Genomic DNA, 25,510 nt, shown 5'->3' with positions numbered 1-25,510 from the left:
GTGCGCGAGTGCAAGACTGTATCCCCAACGGAACAGCGTCAGTGTATCACATTGTGCGCGAGAGGCGCCACCGCAAACGTAAGCTCATTACGGCGGTAAACACGGAGGACGGCGGCCGCGCATTGACACAAACGGACATCGCGCAAACGTTCGCCAGACACTATGGGACCTTGTACATGGAAGATCCGCGAAATGCACGTGATTATGACGAGCTGTTGCACGATTTTTCCGCCCCTCGGGACGTGGCACCCGATGATAGTCTGCTGTTGCCCATTACACCCGACGAGCTGACATCGGCCTTGGCACGTGGAGCATCGAACAAGTCGCCTGGACCGGACGGTTTACCCTTGGAATTCTACCGCACTTTTTACCACCTTATGGGTGACAAGTGGCTCCAAATGTTTCAAGACCTGATCCGCCCTGATTTCACTGCCCCACAGAATTCACAGAAGGCATCTTGATCCCAGTTCCGAAACCGAATGGTGGTTGTAGGTGGCAGGATTTTCGCCCACTCACACTCCTCAACAACGACTACAAGATCTTCGCCCTTATCCTCCGCGCGCGTCTCCATACCGCTATCGGGAAAGCCATCCGCACCGATCAGACATGTTTAGATGGTGTCAGCAACATTCATACGGCGTTAGGAGCATGCCGCGACGTAATTGCTTTGACGGCGGCCTGCAAAATACGAGGCGCCCTTGTTGCCGTAGATTTTGACCACGCATTCGACCGCGTCGACCACGGCTTCTTACGCGTAGTTTTGCAACACATGGGCCTCTCTCCGGAGTCTGCACAGGTGGTCCTTCGACTGGTCCACGGAGCGCGCTCCCGCATGATGGTCAACGGTTATCAGTCTGGTCACATTGTTGCTGGACGGTCAGTGCGACAAGGGTGCCCCCTGTCGGGTATATTATTTGCTGCAGCGCTTGAACCAGCTTTACATGGTCTACAGCAGCGATTAACTGGTATCTCCTTGCGGGACGTGACCTTTTGTTGTGGTGCATTCGCCGATGACGTGGTGTTCCTGGCCAGATCAGAGGATGAAATGCATATGGCGCTACAGTGGCTGCGCCAGTACGGGGCGGTCGCTGGGAGCGTCATCAACATGAAGAAGACAAAATACATGGATGTCGGAGGGGGGCTTTCCCACACAACGGCGGTGCCCTTTGACAAGGAGCCCGTACTCAAGTGTTTAGGAGTGCAATTATATAGCAATGTCCGCCGCACGGCGGCGGCTACGTACCGCCGGCTCCTACACCAGACACGTGCTCTGCTGCAGGACAACAAACTTCGTCGCTTGGATATGCTCCTCAGAACACATTATGTCAACACCTATCTTGTCTCAAAACTGAACTGTTTTGCGCATATCCTTCCCTTGACGGTTACGATGGCCGACAGATTTCAAGCAGCATATGGACATTTCGTAAGCACCGGTCTGGTTTTTAAAGTCCGATACGCCACCCTGACACTGCCGCAGCGGGCGGGCGGTATCGGTTTAATTCATGTATATAACCGTGCGCGATCGCTTTATCTCAACACTATGCGTCGCAAGTGGACCTCTGCCCACGCCACTCTGACGGGCACCCTGATAGCGGAAGTGGCACTACACTCTCTGCATCCCCCGATTTCTGTAGGACACATTTCACCGGCACTCACCCACATCAGAGAGTTCTTGATTGACTTCAGCTACTTACGGTCAGAACTTTGACGACACGGAAGCCCAGCACAAAAGACTATTATCGCCTCTATTAACAGCAGCAACCTGTAAATACGGTCACCCACAGACATCCTGAAGTTGCCTGGAACACGGTGTGGCGAGCGGTACACACGCCTTTTCTACCTACGACGGTGCGTTCATTGTGGTACGTGGTTGTGAATGGGAAGTTCGCTACTCGTCAGAGGCTACATTCCATACACCTGACGGACGACCCCTTGTGTCCGACATGCTCAGTCGCTGACTCGGATGCACACCGTATGACGTGTGCCGCGAACAGCGAGTGCTGGCTACTGACGCAGCGCATGCTGGTATTACTCTTGCGGCGATTGCCGGAGTCTATCTCCCCTCATGACGTATTGCGCCCCGACAGCGTATACTTTCCATCAACCAGAACGAACGCCGTTAACTGGCTAAAAGGCATGGCCGTTTACTACATATTTTGCTATGCTCCTAAAGGCACACTCGACTTTTGGTCCCTATTGATGACGACACATGCAGCTTTCAGCCGCCACCCGAAGTACAGAACTCGTTTCGCAAATTATTTAGGTTCATTATTTGCGGATCCTCCTGCTCACTGGGGCGTTCCGGGTATGAGACGCTGAAAATGAAGAAGAATCCTGGAGCATATTGATCGTCTACGCACGGAATAGGGGGGAACCCCTCCCAACAACGAAAAGACGACTCGGACGCTCGGCTACGGCAGTTGTAGGATCTTTCTTTGTAATGAAACAAAAATAAATCTATAATACAAAAAAATGTTATAAAAATTAAAGAAATAAATAAATAAAACAACATCGACAAACCCACTAAATCCTCTTCCTGATCCTTCGATCCTCGAACTCGAACACGTTGCTTGGGCGTGGCGGCGGGATGGCCAGGCTTCGGGTGTCGACCCCTGCCCTACCCGTCGTCCTGCTCCTGCAGCGGTTCATTAGATTTAAAAAAAAAAAAAAAAAAAAAAAGCGGTTCTAGGCGCTACGGTTTGGAACCGCGAGACCGCTGCGGTCGCAGATTCGAATCCTGCCTCGGGCATGGATGTGTGTGATGTCCCTAGGTTAGTTAGGTTTAAGGAGTTCTAAGTTGTAGGGGACTGATGACCTCAGAAGTTGAGTCCCATAGTGCACAGAGCCATTTGAACCATTTTTTTAAAACTAGAAAATTTCAATTTCATTTAAGGAAAGTTTACATAATAAATTAGGTGCTCCATATGATGAGATACTCAACTTTGGTATCAGAATTCTGCGTTGCTGTTGTAACAACTTTTAAATAAAACACAGAGTATAACACTTTTGCCATGTATGGTGACTGGTTATCAAGAACATAGATGGAATGGACATTGGCCGTCTGACAGTCACCGAAAAACTCTCACGCCAACAGCTTCCGAAAGACAATAATGCAAACTGACTTCGTGGCTCATGCTTCACTTCCTTTTTATAAAGCAAAACAATCCAATACATTGTTGAATGTAAGACTTACAAAGTAACAACTAAAAGTCATGGGATGATTTTAGTTACTTACATCAAAAATTGGACCAGATATTGCCCTACATGTTCTGATATTTAATTTGGAAAAGTTTACTTAATTTCATATACAGTTTCAATGAATTTACAACAATTTAAATTACATTTTAGTTAATTGTAAGCAAATTACTTTGAATGAAATATTATTAACAGTATTTCGGTTTGGTCTCAAGTAGAGCTATCATTTTAAATAACCATAATGAATAACCATCGTCAGAATTAGGGGAGACGTAAAGTTTCAAGAATATGTGGTGCAACACGACTGCACAGTTCATATCACGAAATTAAAAAGTTGAAATGTTAACAAATGGCTTGTTCCCCTTAGTTGCTGATATAAATCGGGTATTATATTAATGTGAAACTTAATCTGAGATAGCAAACTTATTTGTAGTAATTTTTTAAAAGGCACGTTACTGCTGGAGTTGGGTACAGACATAACAGTATAAAGTCCAGAAAGTTAAGAATTCGAGCTAAAATGATCTATTCAAAGAATATTGCAATGAGGGATGAATTCCAGATAGGGATGAGAAGGTAGCCCATTTCAGGCACTAGCGGTTCTATGCACCTCAATCATGACCAATGTCGCAAACCCCATCTACCCGTACTGCTTTGATGTGATGTTAACAATAATGCACAGTGGTTTACTTGACTGGCTCTTCAGCTGAGCTGGCCTCTATTGCCTGGCTGTGGTAGAAGTAAGCTTTCAGAAATTTACAATTACGCTCTAAACTTTTTAGAGTGGCAGCAAAAATTAATCAGCTGTTTTTATTTCAAGACAATGACTTAAAATTAGTTATTATGTACGTTTTTAACTGGTTCGGAGCTGGAAGTTCTTTCGGCTACTTAAAAGTCGGTATTCATTTTCCAAAATATCAAAAATGCTCCATATCTCCAGGTCTAACCCCTGTGCTCCTGTGACGATTTACGAAATACGAGCATAATATTCGCCTTTTTTGGAGTTGGTCTCTCCACTTGTTTCTAGTGCTTGCTTTGTTTCTTTGTTGTCTTGGCGTCATAGTAATACGCCAGCTATCGCCATGGGGATTAGGAGGCACACCAAGTCATTTGCATTGGCTTGACAGGGCTGCAACATTTCACTGATGTCTCGGGTAGTCGGGCTTCTTGAATAGTTGTAAGCAATCTCGGCACCCAGCGTCGACGACTTTTGACATGTTTAAAATGTTGTGCAACTCAGCCCGGATTCTTGCATTGTTGTTTCAGTTCAAGAGCAGAAAACGAATTACCATACACTATTTAACTTCATTAATAGTCTCCACCATTCGTTTTTTTTTTTTTTTTTTTTTTTTTTTTTGGCTTGCCTGGCCACATGCTGCGATATTTTTCCAGAGATTTCAATTTAAAACCAAACACCTGCCACAATGGGAACGTGGAATGGTTCCATTGAAAAGTAATCACCACATGCATTAAGACATTTATCCTACTGGGAGACGAGATGTTCAGTCCCTGTTTCCTAGAACGTGGTCGGCCGCTGACGGACACATAATCGCACACACTTTTGATTTTCCTTGTCCAGCTAACGAACGTCCACTTCAATCTTTCTTCAGGTCGCCAAAGATGTGAAAATCACATGGCGAAAGATCCGAGATGTACGGACAATGTTGCAGTGTTTCCCAACCACCTTTGTCCGATTGGCAGTGTGGGGACAGGCGTTACGTGAAACAGGATGATTTCGTCCGAGAGGGCTCCTAATTGTTTTGACTTTATGGTGCGTCGCAGTTCCTGCAAAGTGTCTTCAGAGTGCTGCGCATTGATTGTGATTCCAGACTCGAGGAATGCGAATAGCAGCGGGTTTCTGCAGTCGAAGAAGGTCATCATGACCGTATCAGAACTTGTTTGAACAACTTTAGATTTCTTTACCGGGGCAAATGTGGGATGTTTCCTCTGTTGGCTCTGCCGTTTGCCCTCAAGATGTCGGAACGCTGTCGGAGAGAATCATTCTGTTGCATGATAATAAGCTCCCCCCCCCCCCCCCCCCTCGCTGTCTGTCGGACGAGGCTACACACTCCAACAATTTATAGTTGGGAAACACTAAAACATCGTCCGTACAACCCGTGTCTTTCACCGTGTGATTTTTACTTCTTTGGAGACTTGAAGAAAGGCGTACGTGGACGTTGGTTCCATTCCGACGAGGAAGTGCAAGAATGGGTGCGGTTATGGATCTACGAAACAGGAAATGAACGTCTCGTCTTCCAGAGGGATAAATGTCTTTACTTTTGTACGGATCCATTGCATGGTCTCGTTGTGGGGGGTATTTGGTTTTCATTTGACTACCCTTCATACACCATCACTACAGACATGTGCCTGCAAACAAAGAAAAAAAATTCTTTACGTAGCTTCATTTTTTCGAGGTAATAAACGAAACTTTGTCTATATCTCCTACAGCCTGTAGTTTTATGATAGTTATTACTATATGCAACAGACGAATCTTACAAGCTACGTTATATCCGTTACGGATGACGAAAGGCAATTGTGATTTAAATTGGCGGGTTATGTACTAGTGGTATGCAACCAGGAGCTTTTTAAATTTAATGTGATTCATTGCACCATTAACTACACTCCTGGACAAAAAAGTGACACACCCAGAAGACACGGTCAGATGCCAAAATAACTTCGTACACGTACACACCATCAGAGGGTACGTAAATGATTGGAGTTACAGTTCTCTGTGATAGGTGCAGTGGTCACCAGAGTGCTTTTGTGTTGTTTATGTTTACTGTTGTTATCAGGCTTGGTAACATATAGGGGGTGATTCAAAGTTCCTATTACAGGCTTCTAGGAGATGTAGAGCAGACTTTGAGGATGAGGTCTTGATCAGGAAACCATGTCCGGAAATGTACGATTTGGCTGTAACATAAATTTGGCGATCTGTCAAGCAAATCTCCCACTTCACGGTGCGCACAGAAGCTGAGAGGAGGGCGCCGACGTCAGTCCCTGTTCTAATCGTGACCTCACATGACGCCTTCGTCCAACTACAACAACTGCTCTTAGAAATTGGTACTTTCGAAACTGGGAGCATTGGCTATGGTGCTCCATGGACGTCCCGGACTCTCGACTTTAAAGAGGACGTCCTTAATCACGTAAAAGAGAACCCGAGGACAAGTACCCGAAACAGTGTCCATGCCAAGTGATCCTGCAGCAGAGCTCGTTGTCTCTGCTGCGTGCGTACTGTGAAGTGGGAGAAATGGAAGTGATCCGATCCTCAAACTGATATCTAATGGAGCATTTCCAGACAAGGGTTCCTTATAAAAACTTCATCTACTAAGTCCCCTCTACAACCTCTAGAAGCCCATAATAGGAAATTTGAATCTTTCTGTACAAAGAGCGCGAACAGTGTCAGATGTTGAGTAATCACCGATAAGGACACCGAGATGCTGCGCAGTCGTTTGAGACAGAGCTAAAGAGCAAATTAGACAGTTTTAAAGGGGCTTTACAGTGGGTCTCCATGTGGCAGGCTAGCTGAAACGGATCGTGCAGTATCCAGATTTGTGGGGCTTTCGGACGTGAAAGTGGAAGAAACCCGATATTGGATTGCATCGGAAGGTGAGGCGAGGCATACTCGTCACTGAGGTTCTGGTCTGAGCAACTCAAGGAAGGATTGCCATATTGCGCACCAAGCATACTGTAACACCTTCGCATCTGTGCTAGCCACCTATTAAGTAATGAAATCCCTGTAACATTCTGCGTCATCCCGCACCATTGGTCAGAGCAAAGTAGCAGCAATAGGGAATTGCCCTCCCGTGTGTAGGCTGTCGTTATCAGTGCAATACAAACAGCAGCGTGGGGTGGTGGTGCCGTGACTGGGAAGTATGGACTGCTGATAAATGGTGTTGAACTGTGATCGGTTATGAATCGTGGTTCTGCACTACCCCAGGGGACCATCGTTGGCTAGCATGGTGGCTGCCTGCTGGGAGGTCCAATTTGACCAGTGTTTTGGAGAGGCACGGCGATCAGTTATAAGTTCAGGTCAGGGCTGGCAATGAGTGAGGAAACTCGGAGGGAACAACTGTACGTCAAGGACATTGTGGGTCTTCACATATTACCTCTCATGCGACAGTGTTGTGGAGCTGCACTGCTGGCCATTAAAATTGCTATACCAAGAAGAAATGCAGATGATAAACGGGTATTCATTGGACAAATATATAATACTAGAACTGACATGTGATTACATTTTCACGAAATTTGGGTGCATAGATCCTGAGAAATCAGTACCCAGAACAACCACCTCTGGCCGTAATAACGGCCTCGATACGCCTGGGCATTGAGTCAAACAGAGATTGGATGGCTTGTACAGGTACAGCTGTCCATGCAGCTTCAACAGTAGTGAGTGGCGTATTGTGACGAGCCAGTTGCTCGGCCACCATTGACCAGACGTTTTCAATTGGTGAGAGATTTGGAGAATGTGCTGGACAGGGCAGCAGTCGAACATTTTCTGTATCCAGAAAGGCCCGTACAGGACCTGGAACATGCGGTCGTGCATTATCCTGCTGAAATGTAGGGTTTCGCAAGGATCCAATGAAGGGTAGAGCCACGGGTCGTAACTCACCTGAAATGTAACGTCCACTGTTCAAAGTGCTGTCAGTGTGAACAAGAGGTAACCGAGACGTGTAACCAATGGCACCCTAAACGATCACGCCGGGTGATACACCAGTATGGCGATGACGAATACACGCTTCCAATGTGCGTTCACCACGATTTCGCCAAACACGGATGCGACCATCATGATACTGTAAACAGAACCTGGATTCATCCGAAAAAATGACGTTTTGCCATCCGTGCACCCAGGTTCGTCGTTGAGTACACCATCGCAGGCGCTCCTGTCTGTGATACAGCGTCAAGGGTAACCGCAGCCATGGTCTCCGAGCTGACAGTCCATGCTGCTGCAAACATCGTCGAACTGTTCGTGCAGATGGTTGTTGTCTTGCAAACATCCCCGTCTGTTGACTCAGGGATCGAGACGTGTCTGCACGATCCGTTACAGCCATGCGGATAAGATGCCTGTCATCTCGAGCGTTAGTGATACGAGGACGTTGGGATCCAGCGCGGCGTTCTGTATTACCCTCCTGAACCCACCGATTCCATATTCTGCTAACAGTCATTGGATCTCGAGCAACGCGAGCAGCAATGTCGCGATACGATAAACCGCAATCGCGATAGGCTACAATCCGACCTTTATCAAAGTCCGAAACGTGATGGTACGCATTTGTCCTTCTTACACGAGGCATCACAACAACGTTTCACCAGGCAACGCCGGTCAACTGCTGTTTGTGTATGACAAATCGGTTGGAAACTTTCCTCATGTCAGCACGTTGTAGGTGTCGCCACCGGCGCCACCCTTGTGTGAATGCTCTGAAAAGCTAATCATTTGCATATCACAGCATGTTGTTCCTGTCGGTTATATTTCGAGTCTGTAGCACGTCATCTTCGTGGTGTAGCAATTTTAATGGCCAGTAGTGTACTTTTCAGGAGAATGCTCGCCCACACATGGCACATAGTGTCTATGAACTGTCTGTGTGATGGCCGGCCGAAGTGGCCGTGCGGTTAAAGGCGCTGCAGTCTGGAACCGCAAGACCGCTACGGTCGCAGGTTCGAATCCTGCCTCGGGCATGGATGTTTGTGATGTCCTTAGGTTAGTTAGGTTTAACTAGTTCTAAGTTCTAGGGGACTAATGACCTCAGCAGTTGAGTCCCATAGTGCTCAGAGCCATTTGAACCATTTGTCTGTGTGATGTTGAGTGTTCCGATGGCCAGGAAGATCCCACATCCACCCCCAATACGACGTGTGGGACCAGATCTGACATCAAATTTGCCCCAGTACCAGTAGCCTGGATATCCAGCTAGGTTCAGGAGGGGATACGACTCCTTCATGACACCCTTCTTTACTGTATTAGTGCATGCATCCAGGCCGGGAGGGGTGCAACATCATACTGGTAAGAGGACTTATGCTGCTAAGGTCTTTGTAAATTTGACTCGCTTTTGTAATCATTGCAATGACTTCAGATAACCTCTCACCCCGTAAAGTGTTTGTTTCCTCCTCCCCTTCTGGGTGCTTCATTTGTTTCTTTTTCCTTTTTTTCTTTTTCCGGGCAGTGTACTTTTGAGCCAATGCAGGCTCATCATCAGACTGAGGTGTTATCAGAAACATTACAAGATGTTTCAAAAAGAATATACATACTTCGAAGACATATATTTATTAAATTGTAAGACATACAACCATGAAATATGCCTCGCGGACTGGCTGTGCGGTTGAGGCGCCATGTCACGGATTGTGCCGCCCCTCCCGCCGAATGTTCGAGTCCTCCCTCGGGCATAGGTCTGTGTGTCGTTAATAGCATAACTTACTTTAAGTAGTGTGTAAATCTAGGGACCGAAGACCTCAGTAGTTTGGTCCCTTAGGAATTCACACACATGGAACATCGGACACACATTTACGAGTGGGTCAGATCGCTGGTCGATCATCAGCGATCGGCTTGTTATCTTTGGCGCGTCCCCGGGCATGAGCATCTTTGCGCTTTCGGCGGGGGGCGCGCGGGGCGGCGAGAGGCAGTCGGTTTGGGGCGGCCGGTGAGACTGGCGGAGTTGTGGCTCGGGCGTAAGCACATGTGTGATGCCTGTTACGCTGGGGCTGTTTGCTAGTCGTGAAACTCTTGCGGCGGTTACTGGTTGCCTGGAAGGCATTTGATATAAACTGTGCCAAGCCTCGCAGTGAGAGGGGAGTCCGGAGTTGGTGTTGGCCTAGATGTTTGTACAATTTGAGGTGCCTGTGTGAGAAGCACGGCGTGGGCCTGTTGGTTGCTTCGTCCTTTTGGCAGCCACCGCAAGTGGATGTTCGGCTGAAATGTCTACAGTTTGTGGTGAGCATAGTGTGAACAGGTTCTCGTAGGGTGTGCTCCCAGCCTGACTCTTAGCTTGCGTTATTTGTGGGTGCCGACCCCTTGTCTGTTACTGCTTCCGGGTGTCCTGTAAGATTTCACAGCAAAACTGTGTTTTTTGGCATTCTGTGTTTCTGGTTCAGCCTCCGCCTAGAAAGGGGAAAGATTTGGAATTCCTTAATGCTGTAATTTAAACATATGTAAAAGAAAATTGTTCTTTCAGAATAAGCGCCTGTTTCTTTGGGACACTGCAGTTCAAACAGTAGTGGCATAATGTTAACGAGTATTTGTCAAATAAGTGTATGAATGTCTTGCTGTTTTCTGGGGCACGGAGCTGTGTCATTGAACTCATTTTGAAGTGTTATGTTGGGAGAACGATTGCTCCCCACTTCAGTGTATTCTTTTGAGTAGTATTGTAAGGTTTTTTGGACATTTGTCGGGGGGGGGTATTGATCCAATTTTGTTTTTCTTTCTTTGAATTACGGTGAATTGTTTACTTTATCTGTTTAGTGGCTTAACTCGCGCTTCACGCATTAAATCAGGTGTTTTTGAAATTGTTCTTTTTATTCCTGTTTCATGTCAGACAGATTCAAATGTAACTTCATTTATGTTATTTGAAATAAATGTGTTGGATTGACCTTAATGAATTATGTGCAATCGAAGTAAGGGACCCAGTCCTTCATTAGTGCTTAACAGTGGCGTGTGGTTCGGGTTGTGAGCCCCGTGCTCGTACCAACGAGTCTCTCGGGCTTATATTACAGATCTTCAGTATATGCTCCACCTGTGAAACGAACAATATCATATCGACACTCGAATTCCTCGCGTATTCCTGCATGTCCACCGTCATTGTAGTTATGGCAGTATGGATCCGGTTCTTCAACTCTTCTCGATTCTGTGCTGGTGTTGGTGCATAGACGTTGCCTTAATGAAACTGCAAAGGAAGAAGTCATAGGGCGTCAGATTCGGTGACCGTGAAGGCAAGCTGAGAAGTGCTAAGTCACGGCTGTTTGACGGCCAGTCCAACAACTCTGTAGAGATTCATTCAGATAGTCACGTACTTGGCCGTTCCTGTGAGGGCGTGCTCCATCTTGTTGAAAAATAAAGTTGTCCTCGTTAAGCCTCGGAAACAACCAATTTTGTAACACAACAAGATACTTCTGACAATTAATCGTGTTTCCATCAAAGAAGAATGGGTCGTAAACAGATCGCACATTGACTTTGGGTGAATCTCATGCATGTTCAGGGTGTGCATGTGAGTTCTGTAGCCCCCAAATTCGAACACAGTGTTTGTCTACTTTCCCAACAAGGTGGAAAGTCGCTTCATCACTGAAAACGATGCGATGGGAGAAAGTGTTATCATTGTCAATAGCATTATGAAGCTCGTCAAGAAATGCAACGCGTTTGTGTTTGTCGTCATGACGTAACAGTTGTAACTACGGCTTCGTAACCAATCATCTCAAAACACGCCTAATTGTTGTTGTAGGCAGTTGTAACTCCCGACTGGTATGACGGGTTAATTTCGTAGGACCACGTTAGGAAACGAGGGTACTCTTTCCTTTACATACACTGCCTATGTCTACAAACTGTCGATACCATCTGCGAATGTTGCATGCATTCGGAGGATCAGTTTGGAATCACCCTGAAATGTCTTTGCACTGTAATCGCGGAATTCCACTTCGCAAACTCGAGAACACAAAATGATTTCTGCTGGGGAGTAGCCATTTTACAATATCTGACGGTAACCAAACAAGAGAAGACAAACCGACATCTAGCGGCAATGAATATAAACTAGAAAATGTATTTGTTCCTCGAATAACTGAGCCGTTGTTTAGCGATCGATAGTTTTGACAACATAATACTCTGTAATACGTATGTTCTTTTTGAAACACCCTGTATTTTCTGGATCGTGTGCAGTCGACTCTAGGGTCGCTTTGATTACATGACATATTAATGAGAAAATTATTTCGAGAATGTACACTGCAGGAAAAAACATTAGTATGCCCTTTTACAGGTATCCAGTTCACTCAAGATTTATTGTTCAAAAGTGCATATGCGTTTCTGAGGTAGCAGGTACCGACCCATGCTGAAACACCTTTATTAGTACCTGGTGTAACCTCCACTGGCAGCAGTTCAGTCACTGACGCTATCATCCAGTCGATCGTAGAGATGGTGAGTACTGTCCTGGGGTACGTTATTCCACACCTTCTCGGCCTGTCCACGTAGTTCTGTAATAGCTGTTGGTTGAAGAGTCGCATAACACACTTCTTGTCCCATGATATCCCACACGTGCTCGATTGTAGACGAGTCTTCGATTGGAGATCAGTCTGGAGATCAAACTGGCCAGTCCAGTTGCTTCACATCTTGCAGAGCACGTTGTGTTTCACGGGCAGTGTGTGGGCGAACTTTATCCTATTGGAAGAACATATCACCTTCCTGTTACAAGAATGGCAGAAGAATGTGTCTAACAACATTATACACATACTGTGCACTGGCTAGCGTCGTCTCCAGAAGCACCAAAGTTGAACGATAGTTGTAGCTGGTTGCACGCCGGACCATAAGTCCTGGGGTTGGGCCAGTGTGTGTTGAACAAAGGCACTCCACTAGACAGTGCTCACCAGGTCTACGCCGTTCGCGCAAACGATCGTTTGTTGCATGCAGGCATAATTTGCTTTCATCGCTGAAGACCACGGCGCGCCATTCCATCTTCCAAGTTGTCCTCTGACAGCACCAGTGCAGCCTTGCACGTCGATGCTGTGGCGTGTGTGGTAGACTGGCTAGAAGTGCACGTCCACGTAGTCCCACTGTTAATAACCGATTATCAACAGCTCGTGTTGAAACACGTGGGCTCACTTGCCCTGTTATCTGTGCTGTGGAAAGTGTCCTTACATTACAACAATCCTGGCGGGCGTCTGCGCTGCGTGGGCGTCTTCTAGAACCTCGTCTGTGTGCATGAGAATGTTCACGTTATCAGTGATACGAGCATCGTTGCGCAAATGACACGGCACGTCCAACGTGTGTGTCAATTCTCCAAAAGGAGTATCCAGCCACTCGGAAGGCCACAGTATAACCCCTTTCAAACTCACTCAGCTGGCTGTAGGAAGTGGGAGAGCGTCTGTGTGGCATGGTTGCCTGCTTGCTTGAAACGTTTGCACCAGAATGAGCCTTCTGATAGTGAACATTCCCTATTAAAGGATAGACACAGATGGTGCTCCGGCAGTTATGCCACTATGCTATCTCTTGGTGGACGGCCGGCCGTTGTGGCCAAGCGGTTCTACGCGCTTCAGTCCGGAATGGCGCTGCTGCTACGGTGGCAGGTTAGAATCCTGCCTCGGGCATGGATCTGTGTGATGTCCTTAGGTTAGTTAGGTTTAAGTGGTTCTAGGTCTAGGGGACTGATGACCTCAGATGTTAAGTCCCATAGTGCTTAGAGCCATTTGAACCATCCTGGCGGACAGCGTTGAAACCATTATCAGTACATCTACTTCCAGAATGAGTTTTTCACTCTGCAGCGGAGTGTGTGCTGATATGAAACTTCCTGGCAGATTAAAACGATGTGCCAGACCGAGACTCGAACTCGGGACCTTTACCTTTCGCGGGCAAGTTCTCTACCATCTGAGCTACCCAAGCACTACTCACACTCCGTCCTCACAGCTTGTACCTCGCCTCCTACCTTCCAAACTTTACAGAAGCTCTCCTGCGAACCTTGCAGGACTAGCACTCCTGAAAGAAAGGATATTGCGGAGACATGGCTTAGCCACAGCCTGGAGGATGTTTCCAGAATGAGACTTTCACTCTGCAGCGGAGTGTGCGCTGATATGAAACTTCCTGGCAGATTAAAACTGTGTGCCGGACCGAGACTCGAACTAGGGACCTTTGCCTTTCGCGTGCAAGTGCTCTATCATCTGAGCTACCCGAGCACGACTCACGACTCAAGCAAAGGTCCCGAGTACGAGTCTCGGCCCGGCACACAGTTTTAATCTACCAGGAAGTTTCAGTACATGTACTGTCCCCCATGTGGCGGGTCAAAATCGACGTTGGCTATTCAGATGTACTAGTTTTTTTTTCAGCACTATATGTTTTAGCCAGCTTAGACACACAGTCTCCCTCTCCCTCTCCCTCTCCCTCTCCCTCTCCCTCTCTCTCTCCCTCCCCCTCTCCCTCTACCTTTCCCTCTCCTTCTCCCTCTCCCTCTCCCTCTCCCTCTCCCTCTCCCTCTCCCTCTCCCTCTCCCTCTCCCTCTCCCTCTCCCTCTCCTTCTCCCTCTCCCTCTCTCTCTCTCTCTCTCTCTCTCTCTCTCTCTCTCCCCCTCCCCCTCTCGCTCTCCCTCTCCCTCTCCCACTCTTCCCTCTTCCCCTCTTTCTCCAGACCCCCCCCCCCCCCACAAACACACACAAAATACTTAGGTGCACTTGGCTGGTGACGACGAGCCTGCAGTGACTCGAAAACTACTTGCTGGTACAACAACTCTTATGAAATTCAAAAATCGACTGGTTGCATGTCTTACCTACACATAGCGCCGAAATTCGGAAGAGACAGCTCGTATAGTCTCGAGTGAATGTTTCGCGCTGACAGTTGTGTGTACATTGGTTTGAAACTTCCTGGAAGATTAAAACTGTGTGAAGGATATCGACTCAAACTCGAAACCTTGCACTTCAAGGTTCGAGGCCCCAGTGTGGGGAAGACTGTCAGTTTACAATGAAATGTTAATTTGTTTATTCTGTAATGGCACACAAGTGCCACGGCAAGGTCGCTAACGGCAGCACGTGGCTCGCCCTGTGCGCAGGCCCCGTCGCTGTTGTTCGTGCCGCTCCTGGTGTCCGCGCTGTGTGCGCCGACCTGGGGGCGCTTCGTGGCCGCCGACGGCTCGCTGACGACCACCACCACGGAGGGCCCGCCACAGCCGTACAGCTTCGTCTACGTGGCCGGCCGCTACCCCGGACACATCGACCGCACTCACAACGAGGAGAGCGACGGCTCCGGCGTCGTCAGGGGTCAGTAACCATCATTTCTTCTTCTTTCTCGTGTGAATCCACAACACGTTACTACGACGGCTATCGCCGTGTAATAGAAACCACAGGAAAAGTAAATAATTGGTCAAGTGCGGGTAGGACGCGCGCGCTGAGAGTTCTGTGCAAAGTTAATTTTATAGTTCATCGATCCTCGGAATCGAGAATCCCAATGGTTTTCGCCTGTTATCGGTATCGATACTGGCAAGATATTGAAACCGGGAATTGCAAGATTGTATCAAATTCTCTACAGTAGTTCCTCAGACTGGCCCGTACGTAAAAGAGAAGCGAGCAGGGGAGTTAAATTTACATATGTAGAGAGAGATGATTTAATAAAACATTTTCATTTACTTACTACAAAATGACTGTAATATACACTCATGCTCATAAATTAAGGATAACTGCAGAATGTGGTGCCACACAACGTGGCACTACCCAAAACTGGCGCCAATAGCATGGGCACATAGGGAACACACACGACACAGACCTGTAAGTCCACGGTATTGGTGATAAGTTGAGAAAACCGTCCCGAAACACATGTGCTACAAAACGCCACTATTTCCTGCGCATGTACCCCGACATCAATATGGGATATGATCACCATGCACACGTACACAGGCCGCACAACGGGTTGGCATACTCTGGATCAGGTGGTCGAGCAGTTGCTAGGGTATAGCCTCCCACTCTTGCACCAGTGCCTGTCGGAGCTCCTGAAGTGTCCTAGGGGTTTGAAGACGTGCAGCGATTCGTCGACCGAGAGTATCCTAGACGTGGTAGATGGGATTTAGGTCTGGAGAACAGGCAGGCCACTCCATTCGCCTGATATCTTCTGTTTCAAGGTACTCCTCCACGATGGCAGCTCGGTGGAGCCGTGCGTTATCACCCATCAGGAGGAAGGTGAGACCCACTGCACCCCTGAAAAGGCGGACATACTGGTGCAAAATGACGATACACCTGAGCTGTTACAATTCCTCTGTCAAAGACATGCAGGGGTGTACGTGCACCAATCACAATCCCACCCCACACCATCAAACCACGACGTCCATTCAGGTCCCTTTCAAGGTCATTAAGGGGTCGGTGTCTGGTTCCTGGTTCACGCCAGATGAAAACCTAGCGAGAATCAGTGTTCAGACTATACCTGGACTCGTCCGTGAACATAACCTGGGACCACTGTTCCATTGACCATATACTGTGTTCTTGACACCACGCTTTACGGGTTCTCCTGTGACCAGGGGTCAGTGGAATGCACCTTGCAGGTCTCCGGGCGAATAAACCAAGTCTGATGAGTCGTCTGTAGACGGTGTGTCTGGATACAACTGTTCCAGTGGCTTTGGTAAGTTCCCGAGCAACGCTACCTGCGGTACTCCGTGGCAGTCTGCGGGCACTGATGGTGAGATATCGGTCTTCTTGTGGTGTTGTACACTGTGGACGTCCCGTACTGTAGCGCCTGGACACGTTTCCTGTCTGCTGGAGTCGTTGCCATAATCTTGAGATCACACTTTGTGGCACACGGAGGGCCCGTGCTACGACCTGCTGTGTTTGACCAACCTCCTGTCACCCTAGTATTCTACCTCTCATAACGTCGTCAATATGTGTTCTTTGAGCCATTTCCAACACACAGTCATCATTAGCACGTCTAAAAACGTCTGCACACTTATTCGCTGCACCGTACTTTGACATGCAGCAACACAGCTCTGCGAATGTGGACTGCTGGCAGCGCCACCGTGCGACGACCGCAGGTCAAATGCACCGCATGGTCATACCCTGAGGTGATTTAAACTCGCGAACTCCCCACCAGAACATTGTTTCGCCGTGTACCGGCATTAGCCTTAATTTATGAGCATGAGTGTATATATTATGTTTCGATGCAGCAATGTTCGGCGATTATGTTTCTGACGGATGATGAAAGACATGTATGTTCAAATAGCAAACATACTTTTGATGTAATACAATTACAATTTAACAAGTTTAAGATATTTTGCTTTACTTGTACTGTGAAACTTTGCTTCTTGCCAAATTTCATGATTCTAGTTCAAAGGGAAGCACCCTGCAGGTTTTGATGAGTGAGTTTTCGATTATCGAAATATCTGACGTAAATGACTGTATCTTTTAACTGAACTGACTTAGAGACTTGAAATTTTTCAACCGCCAAGGGACTTCTGACTTTAATATGTGGCATAAATTTGAGCTTGTTACGTTTACCCGTTTCTGGGGAAAAGGGTTCTTTACAGTCCAACAGACCGACAGACAGACAATAAAACGATTCTGTAAGTGTTCTGTTTTTACAGATTGAGGCACGGAACCCTAAAAATGTTTCATTTGCAACATTTAGCTACACCTTCCACCTACTTTTATACATAGTCGCTACTCAGACGTAGAAGGGAACATTTTCAAGTGTAGATAAACGTTCTTGATGATACTTGGCGGGTGTATAGAGGGGGCAAAATAACACTATATGTATTTTTTGTGCGTGTCCAGTATTGTTTTTAAAAGGTAAAACACACCATTTTGGAATGTTAGGTTCGGAGGGAATACCTTCAGAACGGCGATATATAAAAATGTATTTGGTATAAAGGTCGATATGTAATAGTTCATGAAAACTGTATAATCAACTTTTATAATAATTTGAAATTTTGCGCTATACCACACCAATTTATTTTCCAAAATGGAAACTTCTTTTACAACAAAAGTTAAAGAAACTTTTGAGCCACATACGTCCACGTGTAATAAAACGGGGGTGTAGAACAGCATTTTTGGAGAATAAGCTGTACACAGTGCACTGTCAGAGAATTTTCAACATATCTCTTTAAAATATCTAAACATGTGTTAGTGTTTTAATTTTTTATTTGTTTTATATTTAACTGTCATTTTTACATTCGTGTTCTTTTTTGGTTCTTTAGTTTACCGTTTCACAAACGTGTATTTCGTTAATTAAAAATAATAAGTAACTAATCATTATGTTGCAAAATCATTACAATAATGGTAATATATAAATAAATGCTTTTTTTGCAAATATAAGTAAAATCAATAATTTGAATGGTAATGAATGTTCACATATTTTAATTAGGTGTGCTGAAAATACTCCGACAGCACGTTGTGTACAGCTTATTTACCAGAAGTGGTAGTCCAGAAACGAGCTTTATTACACGTGAACAAATGTGGCTGAAAAGATACTTTATGTTGTAGCAAAAGGTTTCATTTTTCGAAATAAATTGATGGTGGTGGTACATTGCAAAATTTCAAATTATTAAAAAATTGATTATATAGTTTTCAACAACGTTAATTGCGTACACATGTGTGAAAGACATTTTTATATGTTGCCGTTTCGAAGATATTCGTCTAAACATAATGTTCCAAATTACCTTTCAGGATGTATTGTACCCCCTAAAAATGAAACTAACACAAACAAAAAACACGTATTGCATTCTTTTGACCCCTCTACACATCGCCAAATTTCATCAAGATCGTTTATTTACACTTGGGAATGTTTCCTTCTTAGAGATTTATCGCAGCGTGGTACCAAATTTTAACACCCTCGTCATAGAAGCAGCTGCCCGCCAGTTCTCCATGCTGATCTGCAGCTCGTTGTCTGAGCCAAAGTGCTGTCCTCGTAGATAGCGGTTCATGTGAGCAAGAAGTTGAAAATCAAGGGATCCAGGTCCGTGCGGTATGGTGGATGATCGAACACTCCAGTTAAAATACTGCACGAACGTCATTGTCGCAGCTGCAGTGTGCGGCCGATCCTTGTCATGAAGAAGTGCCTGGTGACAATATTCCTCTTCGCTTGTTCTGAATTGCCCTTCGTAGTCAGTTTTCTCGAATCGCCTGATCCACTCGTTGAACAAGATCATCGGTTGACACTCGCTTCCTTCTCTGACCGCCTGCGTCGTGGACGTCTGCATGTCCTGCTTCAAAGCTGCACTCCACTGTCACACGTGACAATTACGTTATGTGGACTGCATGAAATCGGGCGGAAACCGTCAGGATGCAGAGATTGAACGACAGCACGCACTTCACACTTCGCAGGAGACACTATTGTTCTAGACATCTTTACGTTCTCACTGTGCGCTCAGAACAGAAAAGCGTTACGTGACGCAATCGACTGGCGTACTAAACCCACTCTGCAACGCATCTGCGCAAAGCGTCATTGCGTTTTCACTGTGGTTTTAGTTTAGCGACCGACTGGACCTTGGAGAGAAAAAAAAAGATTAGCTCTCATATAATCAGCACACCACATAAACAGGTAGCTCCACGCTAACGCCGTGTAACACCGCTTCGAGTCTTGATTAAGGTCTCAGCTCGGCGAGGAACAGAGTCCACGAGTTTCTTCATGCATGCCATATCAGCAGAAGCCACTCACTGATGCTTAGATCCGACAAAGCCAGCAAATTCCGGGGATGATGACTGTTACTTTTCACCAGTTGTTCCAAATAGTCCCAGGCATTTTCTGTGGACATTAAGAGCTGTTGATATACGAGGGCCAGTCGAGGGCGGTAGGATGCCTAAGTATTCATAAAATCGAACCTGTGTAGACGGATTTTGTCATCTCGGAAGACCGGAGTGTCTGCACAACACTCGTTATAAAGATCCGGAAGGAAAGAAAACATTTGGTCACGAAGAATGTCGAAACAAACGTTCTAGATCGTGTTAACGATAATCGAAGTGAGTAGACCCAAGTCACGATAGGAAAATCACGCTCACAAAATCATAAAGTCCTGAACTACACCCGCCACCACTGCGGGTTAAACGCCTCACTGGGCTGGCGGTGCCCTCGTTGCCTTGCATCGTTTGAAAAGAAGCAAAATCACGACTTGTCGGACAATATTACACGCTTCCAGCCAGCTGCTGTCCGCTTTCTACTGACGATGTATAATTACATGGGGCGTTCCATACTGATTTAAAGTTTATTTTTTCCCATAATTCATAGTGCATCATTTGATTCATCTCTAACAGTAGATGGGAGGACGATCATTGGAAGTGTAGTCCCTGAACAGTATTGCGCAGTTTCCCAACTGCTGTCACTATGTGAGCATGGAGTGTGATCATCAAGAACAGTGGTGAACAATGTAGAAAGGTGTAAATACTGTGGGCATTCACAAACGATTGGTGGCAGTGTGTGTAAGTATGATTCGTCACGATAAGTGCTTTTGCTACACGACAGCGCTCGTCGTCATACAAATCGGAAAGCCTATCTTACCTCGCTGAAACTGGGTTCCAGGTAGCGCCACACCCATCGTTTTCTCCCGGCTTGGCTCCTTCTCAATTACCACCTATTCAGGGCTATGAATAAACCTCTGCACGGAGAGGTCGTTTTGCAGACTTCAAGGAACTGCGAGTATAAGTCCTGCGATGAGTGCGACAGACTCCAGAAAAGTGGTTCGAGGAGGACGTACGGAAGTTAATGGGGCAAAGTCAGAAGAAAACACTGGGTGTGGCTTTACCTGCAATACCAATTCAGAGATGGTAGTCGAGGTTTTGCGACACGTGTAGGTACGAGCGTTGTCGTGTTGCAAGACCACTTTTCATGGCTTGCGCCCTCTCCATACACACCCACTAATCGCCTGTGAAGACCCGCAGCGTTTACACCGTCCTTTCATAGAAACAAAATCGTCCAGCGCTGTCCTTGATGATTAAAATCCGTGATGTCCTCTCACATAATCACAGCTGTTGGGAAATTGGACTTTACTGTCCTGGATTACACTTCTAGTGATTGTCCTGTCACCTACGGTTAAACTGAAGTACTACATACTTCCAGCATAATGATGAGCCAAACGGCGCACCATGAGTAATGGGAAAATAAAGCGTAAATCAATATGGAACGCTCCTCGTATATGCACCGCCGTGGACAGTGGCTTTTTTTTGTCATCAGTCTTCTGACTGCTTTGATGTGGCCAGGTATAACTTTCTCTCCATCTTTTCTTAATCTCAGACAAACACGGACATCAAAACTCTTCAATCATTAAACTCGAATCTCTGTTTTACCCTACAGTTTTTCTCCTCTACAGCTCCCTCTAATACCATGGAAGCTATTCCCTGAAGTCTTTACACATGTCCTGTCATACAATTCCTACGTCTAATCAGTGTTTTCCACATACTCCCTCCCTCGCCGAATCTACGGAGACCCTTCTCGTCTATTACCTTTAAGGTCCACCTAATTTTCAGCTTCTTGACACGACACACACAACTCCAACGCTTCCATAAACTTCTTTCCCGGTTTTCTCACAGTCCGTGACTCACTTCCATAGAATGCTGTGCTTCATATGTACATTTTCGCACACTTCTTCCTCAAATTAAGCCATATGCTTTAGAGAAGTAAACTTTTCTCAGCAAGGAACTCAATCTTCGCCTGTGCTAGTCTGTTGCTTACATCCTCCTTGTTTCGTCCGCCGTATCTAGCAGAATTATTCCACTTATAGCAGAATTGCTCTTGCAGCAGAATTATTTCACTTCGTATATTTTGTGGTCATCAGTTTTGATCATATGTTTCTTTAACTTTGTCTTTATTCGGTTTACACTCGATCGATATTCTGTGCTCAATAAGCTGTTCATTTCATTCAGGAGATCCTGAAATAGTTCTTCACTTTTTCTGAGGATAACAATTCCGTCAGCGAAACTTACCATTGACATATTTTCTCCCTGATGTTTTAATCGCACTCATGAATGTTTTTTATTTCCGTCATCACTTCTTCGATGTTCATGTGTAACAGCAGGGGAGAATATATTCCTGTCTTACACCGGTTTTTCTTTTCTTTTTTAACTGAGCGCTTCCTCCTTCGTCTTCCATTCTTATTGTTCCGTCATGGTTCTCGTATATATATATATATATATATATATATATATATATATATATATATATATATATAGCACATTACTCACCTTTCCCTATAGTTTTTTCATTATTTCAAACGTCTTGCGCCAAGCTACGTCATCAAGCGCTTTTCATAGAGCAATTAATCAATCCTATAAAAGTATCTTGATTTTCGTTAAGTGTTGCTTTCATTATTAAGCACAGTGATATAAGTTCCTTAAAGACAAACTGATCGTCATGTAACAAACTTTCAATTTTCTTTTACATTCTCCTGTATATTGTGTGCAATTTATGTATGAGCTATTAAGATAATTCTCGAATTTATCTACACTGGCTGTCTTCGGGATTGTGTGGTTGATAGTCTCCTGAAAGTCCGATAGTCTCCAATCTCATGTATTGACTTGAATGATATACAGGATGTCCCATCTATCTTGACCACCCTAAATAACTGTTTGTCCAGATGCAAATTACAAAATGTTTCAAACAAATGTTCTTTAGCCGTCAGGGGACATCAATGAGCATGACTGCCTTCGTTATAGCTTTGTTTTTTACAAAGATATGTTCTGCGATATCACTTTTTTAAATGGCACCCTGTGTTTTTTATTCAGTAGTTCATTTCCTCTCCTAAAGACCTATTCAAAAATGTACCACAGTGTACCATTCAGTGAAACACAGCGTTGTTAATTACATAACACAACATTGAGTTGACGCTCCCAGTGCTTAGTGCTGGTACTCGGGGTAATGGAATACATCCACCTGCTGACATTGACAGAGGACAAATGTAAACATAAGTAGAATGAACACCCGTCATTCCGCCAACCATCGTCAGTTGAAGAGTTGTGTGAGTAGAATGTACACCAACGAAGAGAAGGTAGAAATGATACTCATCAATGGGGAATGTCAGTTAGTAGAACAGTAATTACAGTACTGTTTTCTTATGTCCAGGTACATTTAGTATGGTAGTTTAGTCCTTTTAAATACTGTTGTGTAGGGAAGACATACAGTAACGGCTGTCCGTCCTACAAACTGCATCGACATAACGTTTCTTTTATTGTTTTTGTTGAAGGTAGGCGAGATGCTACGCAGGCAGCGCAATTGCACAGAGATCGATATCCTGACAAGGACCCACCTTCCCGACGAATGTTTTCTCGTCTTGTTGCGACGCTTCAGGAAACGGGAAGTTTCAACCCACGACAACGTAATCGTCATTAGCACTCGAGAAGACGAAGCTGCCGAAGTTACTGTTCTCGCTTCCGTTGCTGTGAATCTACATGTGAGCACACGACAGCTTGAACACGAGATTGGCATACCTAAAACCAGAGTACATCGTATTCTTACACGTCACCAGTTCCATCCTTACCGTGTACATCTACATCAAGAACTGCATGGGAATGATTTCCAGAACCGTGTACACTTCTGTCAGTGGGCACAGCAGCAAATCCTCGCCAACTTGAACGTCTTCTCCAGTCTTCTATTTACTGATGAATGTTCCTTCTCAAACAAAGAACAGGTAAATACAAGGAACATGCATTATTGGTCCAGCGACAACCCACGATTGGTTGGACAGGTGGAACATTAGCGTCAATGGAGAGTTAACATCTGGTGTGGGATGCTTGGTACTACAATTATTGGCCCTTATTTCATCAATGGTAGTCTAAACGGCACAGCGTAATGCCAACTTCCTCAGACGAATTCTCCCTCCTCTTCTGGATGAAGTACCGCTTAGAACCAGAATGCTTATGTGGAATCAACACGATGGATGTCCAGCACATAATGCCTAGCGCGCACGTCGCGTTCTGAACCGAAGGTATCCTGCCAGATGGATTGGTCGCGGAGGAACAGTTATTTGGCCTGATAGGTCTCCTGATATAAATCCTCTGGACATTTTTCTTTGGGGATGGATTAAAGACGTTGTCGATCGCGATATTCCAACAGCTCCTGAGGACATGCAAGAACATATCGTGCTTGCTTGCAATTCCCTTCAGCAGGCAACGCTGAGCCAGTAAATAATTCTTTCATTCAACGAGTGCACCAGTGTATCGGTGTCCAGGGTCACCACTTTGAGCACCTTTGAATATTCTACTCCTGGGCAATGGTACAGGACAGTCAAAGTCAATTTTGTGTTATGTTTTCACATGGTTTTCATTTGTTTTCTGACAACTCCAGCAAGTTTGTGATCCCAGGCTTAAATTCAGTGTTGTGTTAGGTAATTACTAACGTTGTGTTTCAGTGAATGGTACACTATGAAACATTTTTAAATAGGTCTTTAGGAGAGGAAATGAATTACCCAATAAAAAATACAGGGTGCCATTTAAAAAGTCATACCGCTGTTCATATCTTTGTAAAAAGCAAAGCTACAACGAACGCAGTCGTGCTGATTAATGTCCCCCTGACGGCTAAAGAACATTTGCTTGAAACATTTTGTAATTTGCATCTGGACATCCCGTATTTTTCCAATTTCCCCGAACGATGTTTCATATTTCAAAAGAATGTTGTCTCTCCTTCCTACCTTGCCAAATCGCAAGCCACTCAAAGCTCTTTCAAATTCGATCTCTAATACTGTATCATCTATGACTTCCACTTGGTCTTCTGTCACTTCAGAAAATAGTTCTAGCGCCCCTTAGAGGCCCTGAATGTACTATTTTCATCCATCCGCTATTTACTCTGCGATTGACAGTGAAGTTCCCTTTGCGCTCTTAATGTTGATGTACTCGCTGTTAGTTTCTCTGAAGGTCATTGGGTGTGCTGAATCTGCCTTTCCAACGATTATTTTCTTTTTGGTTGCTATATATTTTCCTACAGCTCTTTCAATTTAGCTTCCCTGCTACTCCTATTGACATTATTTCTAAGTGAACTATATTCCTTTATTCCCGTCTGTCCCTGAAAATTTGTGCACATCTTCCTTTTGTCGATCAGTTGAGGTATCGCCCTATATTTATTCAAAGCTACCTTCCTTGTACCTATGTTTTTTTCTGCCCAACTTCTGAGTGCCCTTTTTAGGGATGCCCATTCCTCTCCAACTAAACTGCCTACGCTAGTATTCATTAACGCCCTATCTTTAACATCCGAGAACTTCAGGCACCCATAATTATTCTGCAGTGTTTCTGTGTCTCACGTCTTTACAGTTTGATTCTTCCTGACTATTCACGTGATCTTCGGCCTAATATTCTTCGTTAGTAAATTGTGACTCCTGGATACGCCTTACACTCCAGTATCTGATTTAGAAATCTCTGCCCCATCACGAAATAATCCAGCCAATATCAACCCAATATTTCCAAGTCTTTTCAAAGTGTATCTCTTCCTTTTGACACTTTTGAACAGTACATTCGCTATTACTAGCTGAAATTTATTGCAGAGCTGAAAGAGTCCTTCTGTTCTCTCATTCCTGCTAACAAGTTTGTATATTTCCATAATTCCATCTTCTGCTCCCCTCTGGCTGTTGGTAGAATTATGGTACTCCACAGGCATTCGGCTGTCGTTGATGGCGATTTTTTTTTTCTAAATTTAAGTTGTGGTCGGAATCGACCCCTTGACCAGCGGTGTTTTGATTAGCAGTGTAAGACGTGTTGT

General features: G+C 45.3%; 1 protein-coding gene across 2 annotated transcripts in view; it reads left to right on the top strand.

Annotated features, from left to right (window-relative positions):
• Positions 1–25,510, top strand: part of LOC124545001 — a 121,603-nt gene that overhangs the window by 93,208 nt on the left and 2,885 nt on the right. For both annotated transcript variants that reach the window (XM_047123757.1, XM_047123756.1), the window contains exon 2: positions 14,910–15,117. In XM_047123757.1, the coding sequence (XP_046979713.1) occupies positions 14,910–15,117 (208 nt within the window). The remainder of the gene's footprint in view (positions 1–14,909; positions 15,118–25,510) is intronic.

Source organism: Schistocerca americana, chromosome 8 (genome assembly GCF_021461395.2).
Source record: "Schistocerca americana isolate TAMUIC-IGC-003095 chromosome 8, iqSchAmer2.1, whole genome shotgun sequence".
Taxonomy (NCBI): Eukaryota; Metazoa; Arthropoda; class Insecta; order Orthoptera; family Acrididae; genus Schistocerca; species Schistocerca americana.
This window is presented reverse-complemented; position numbering and strand designations above follow the sequence as displayed.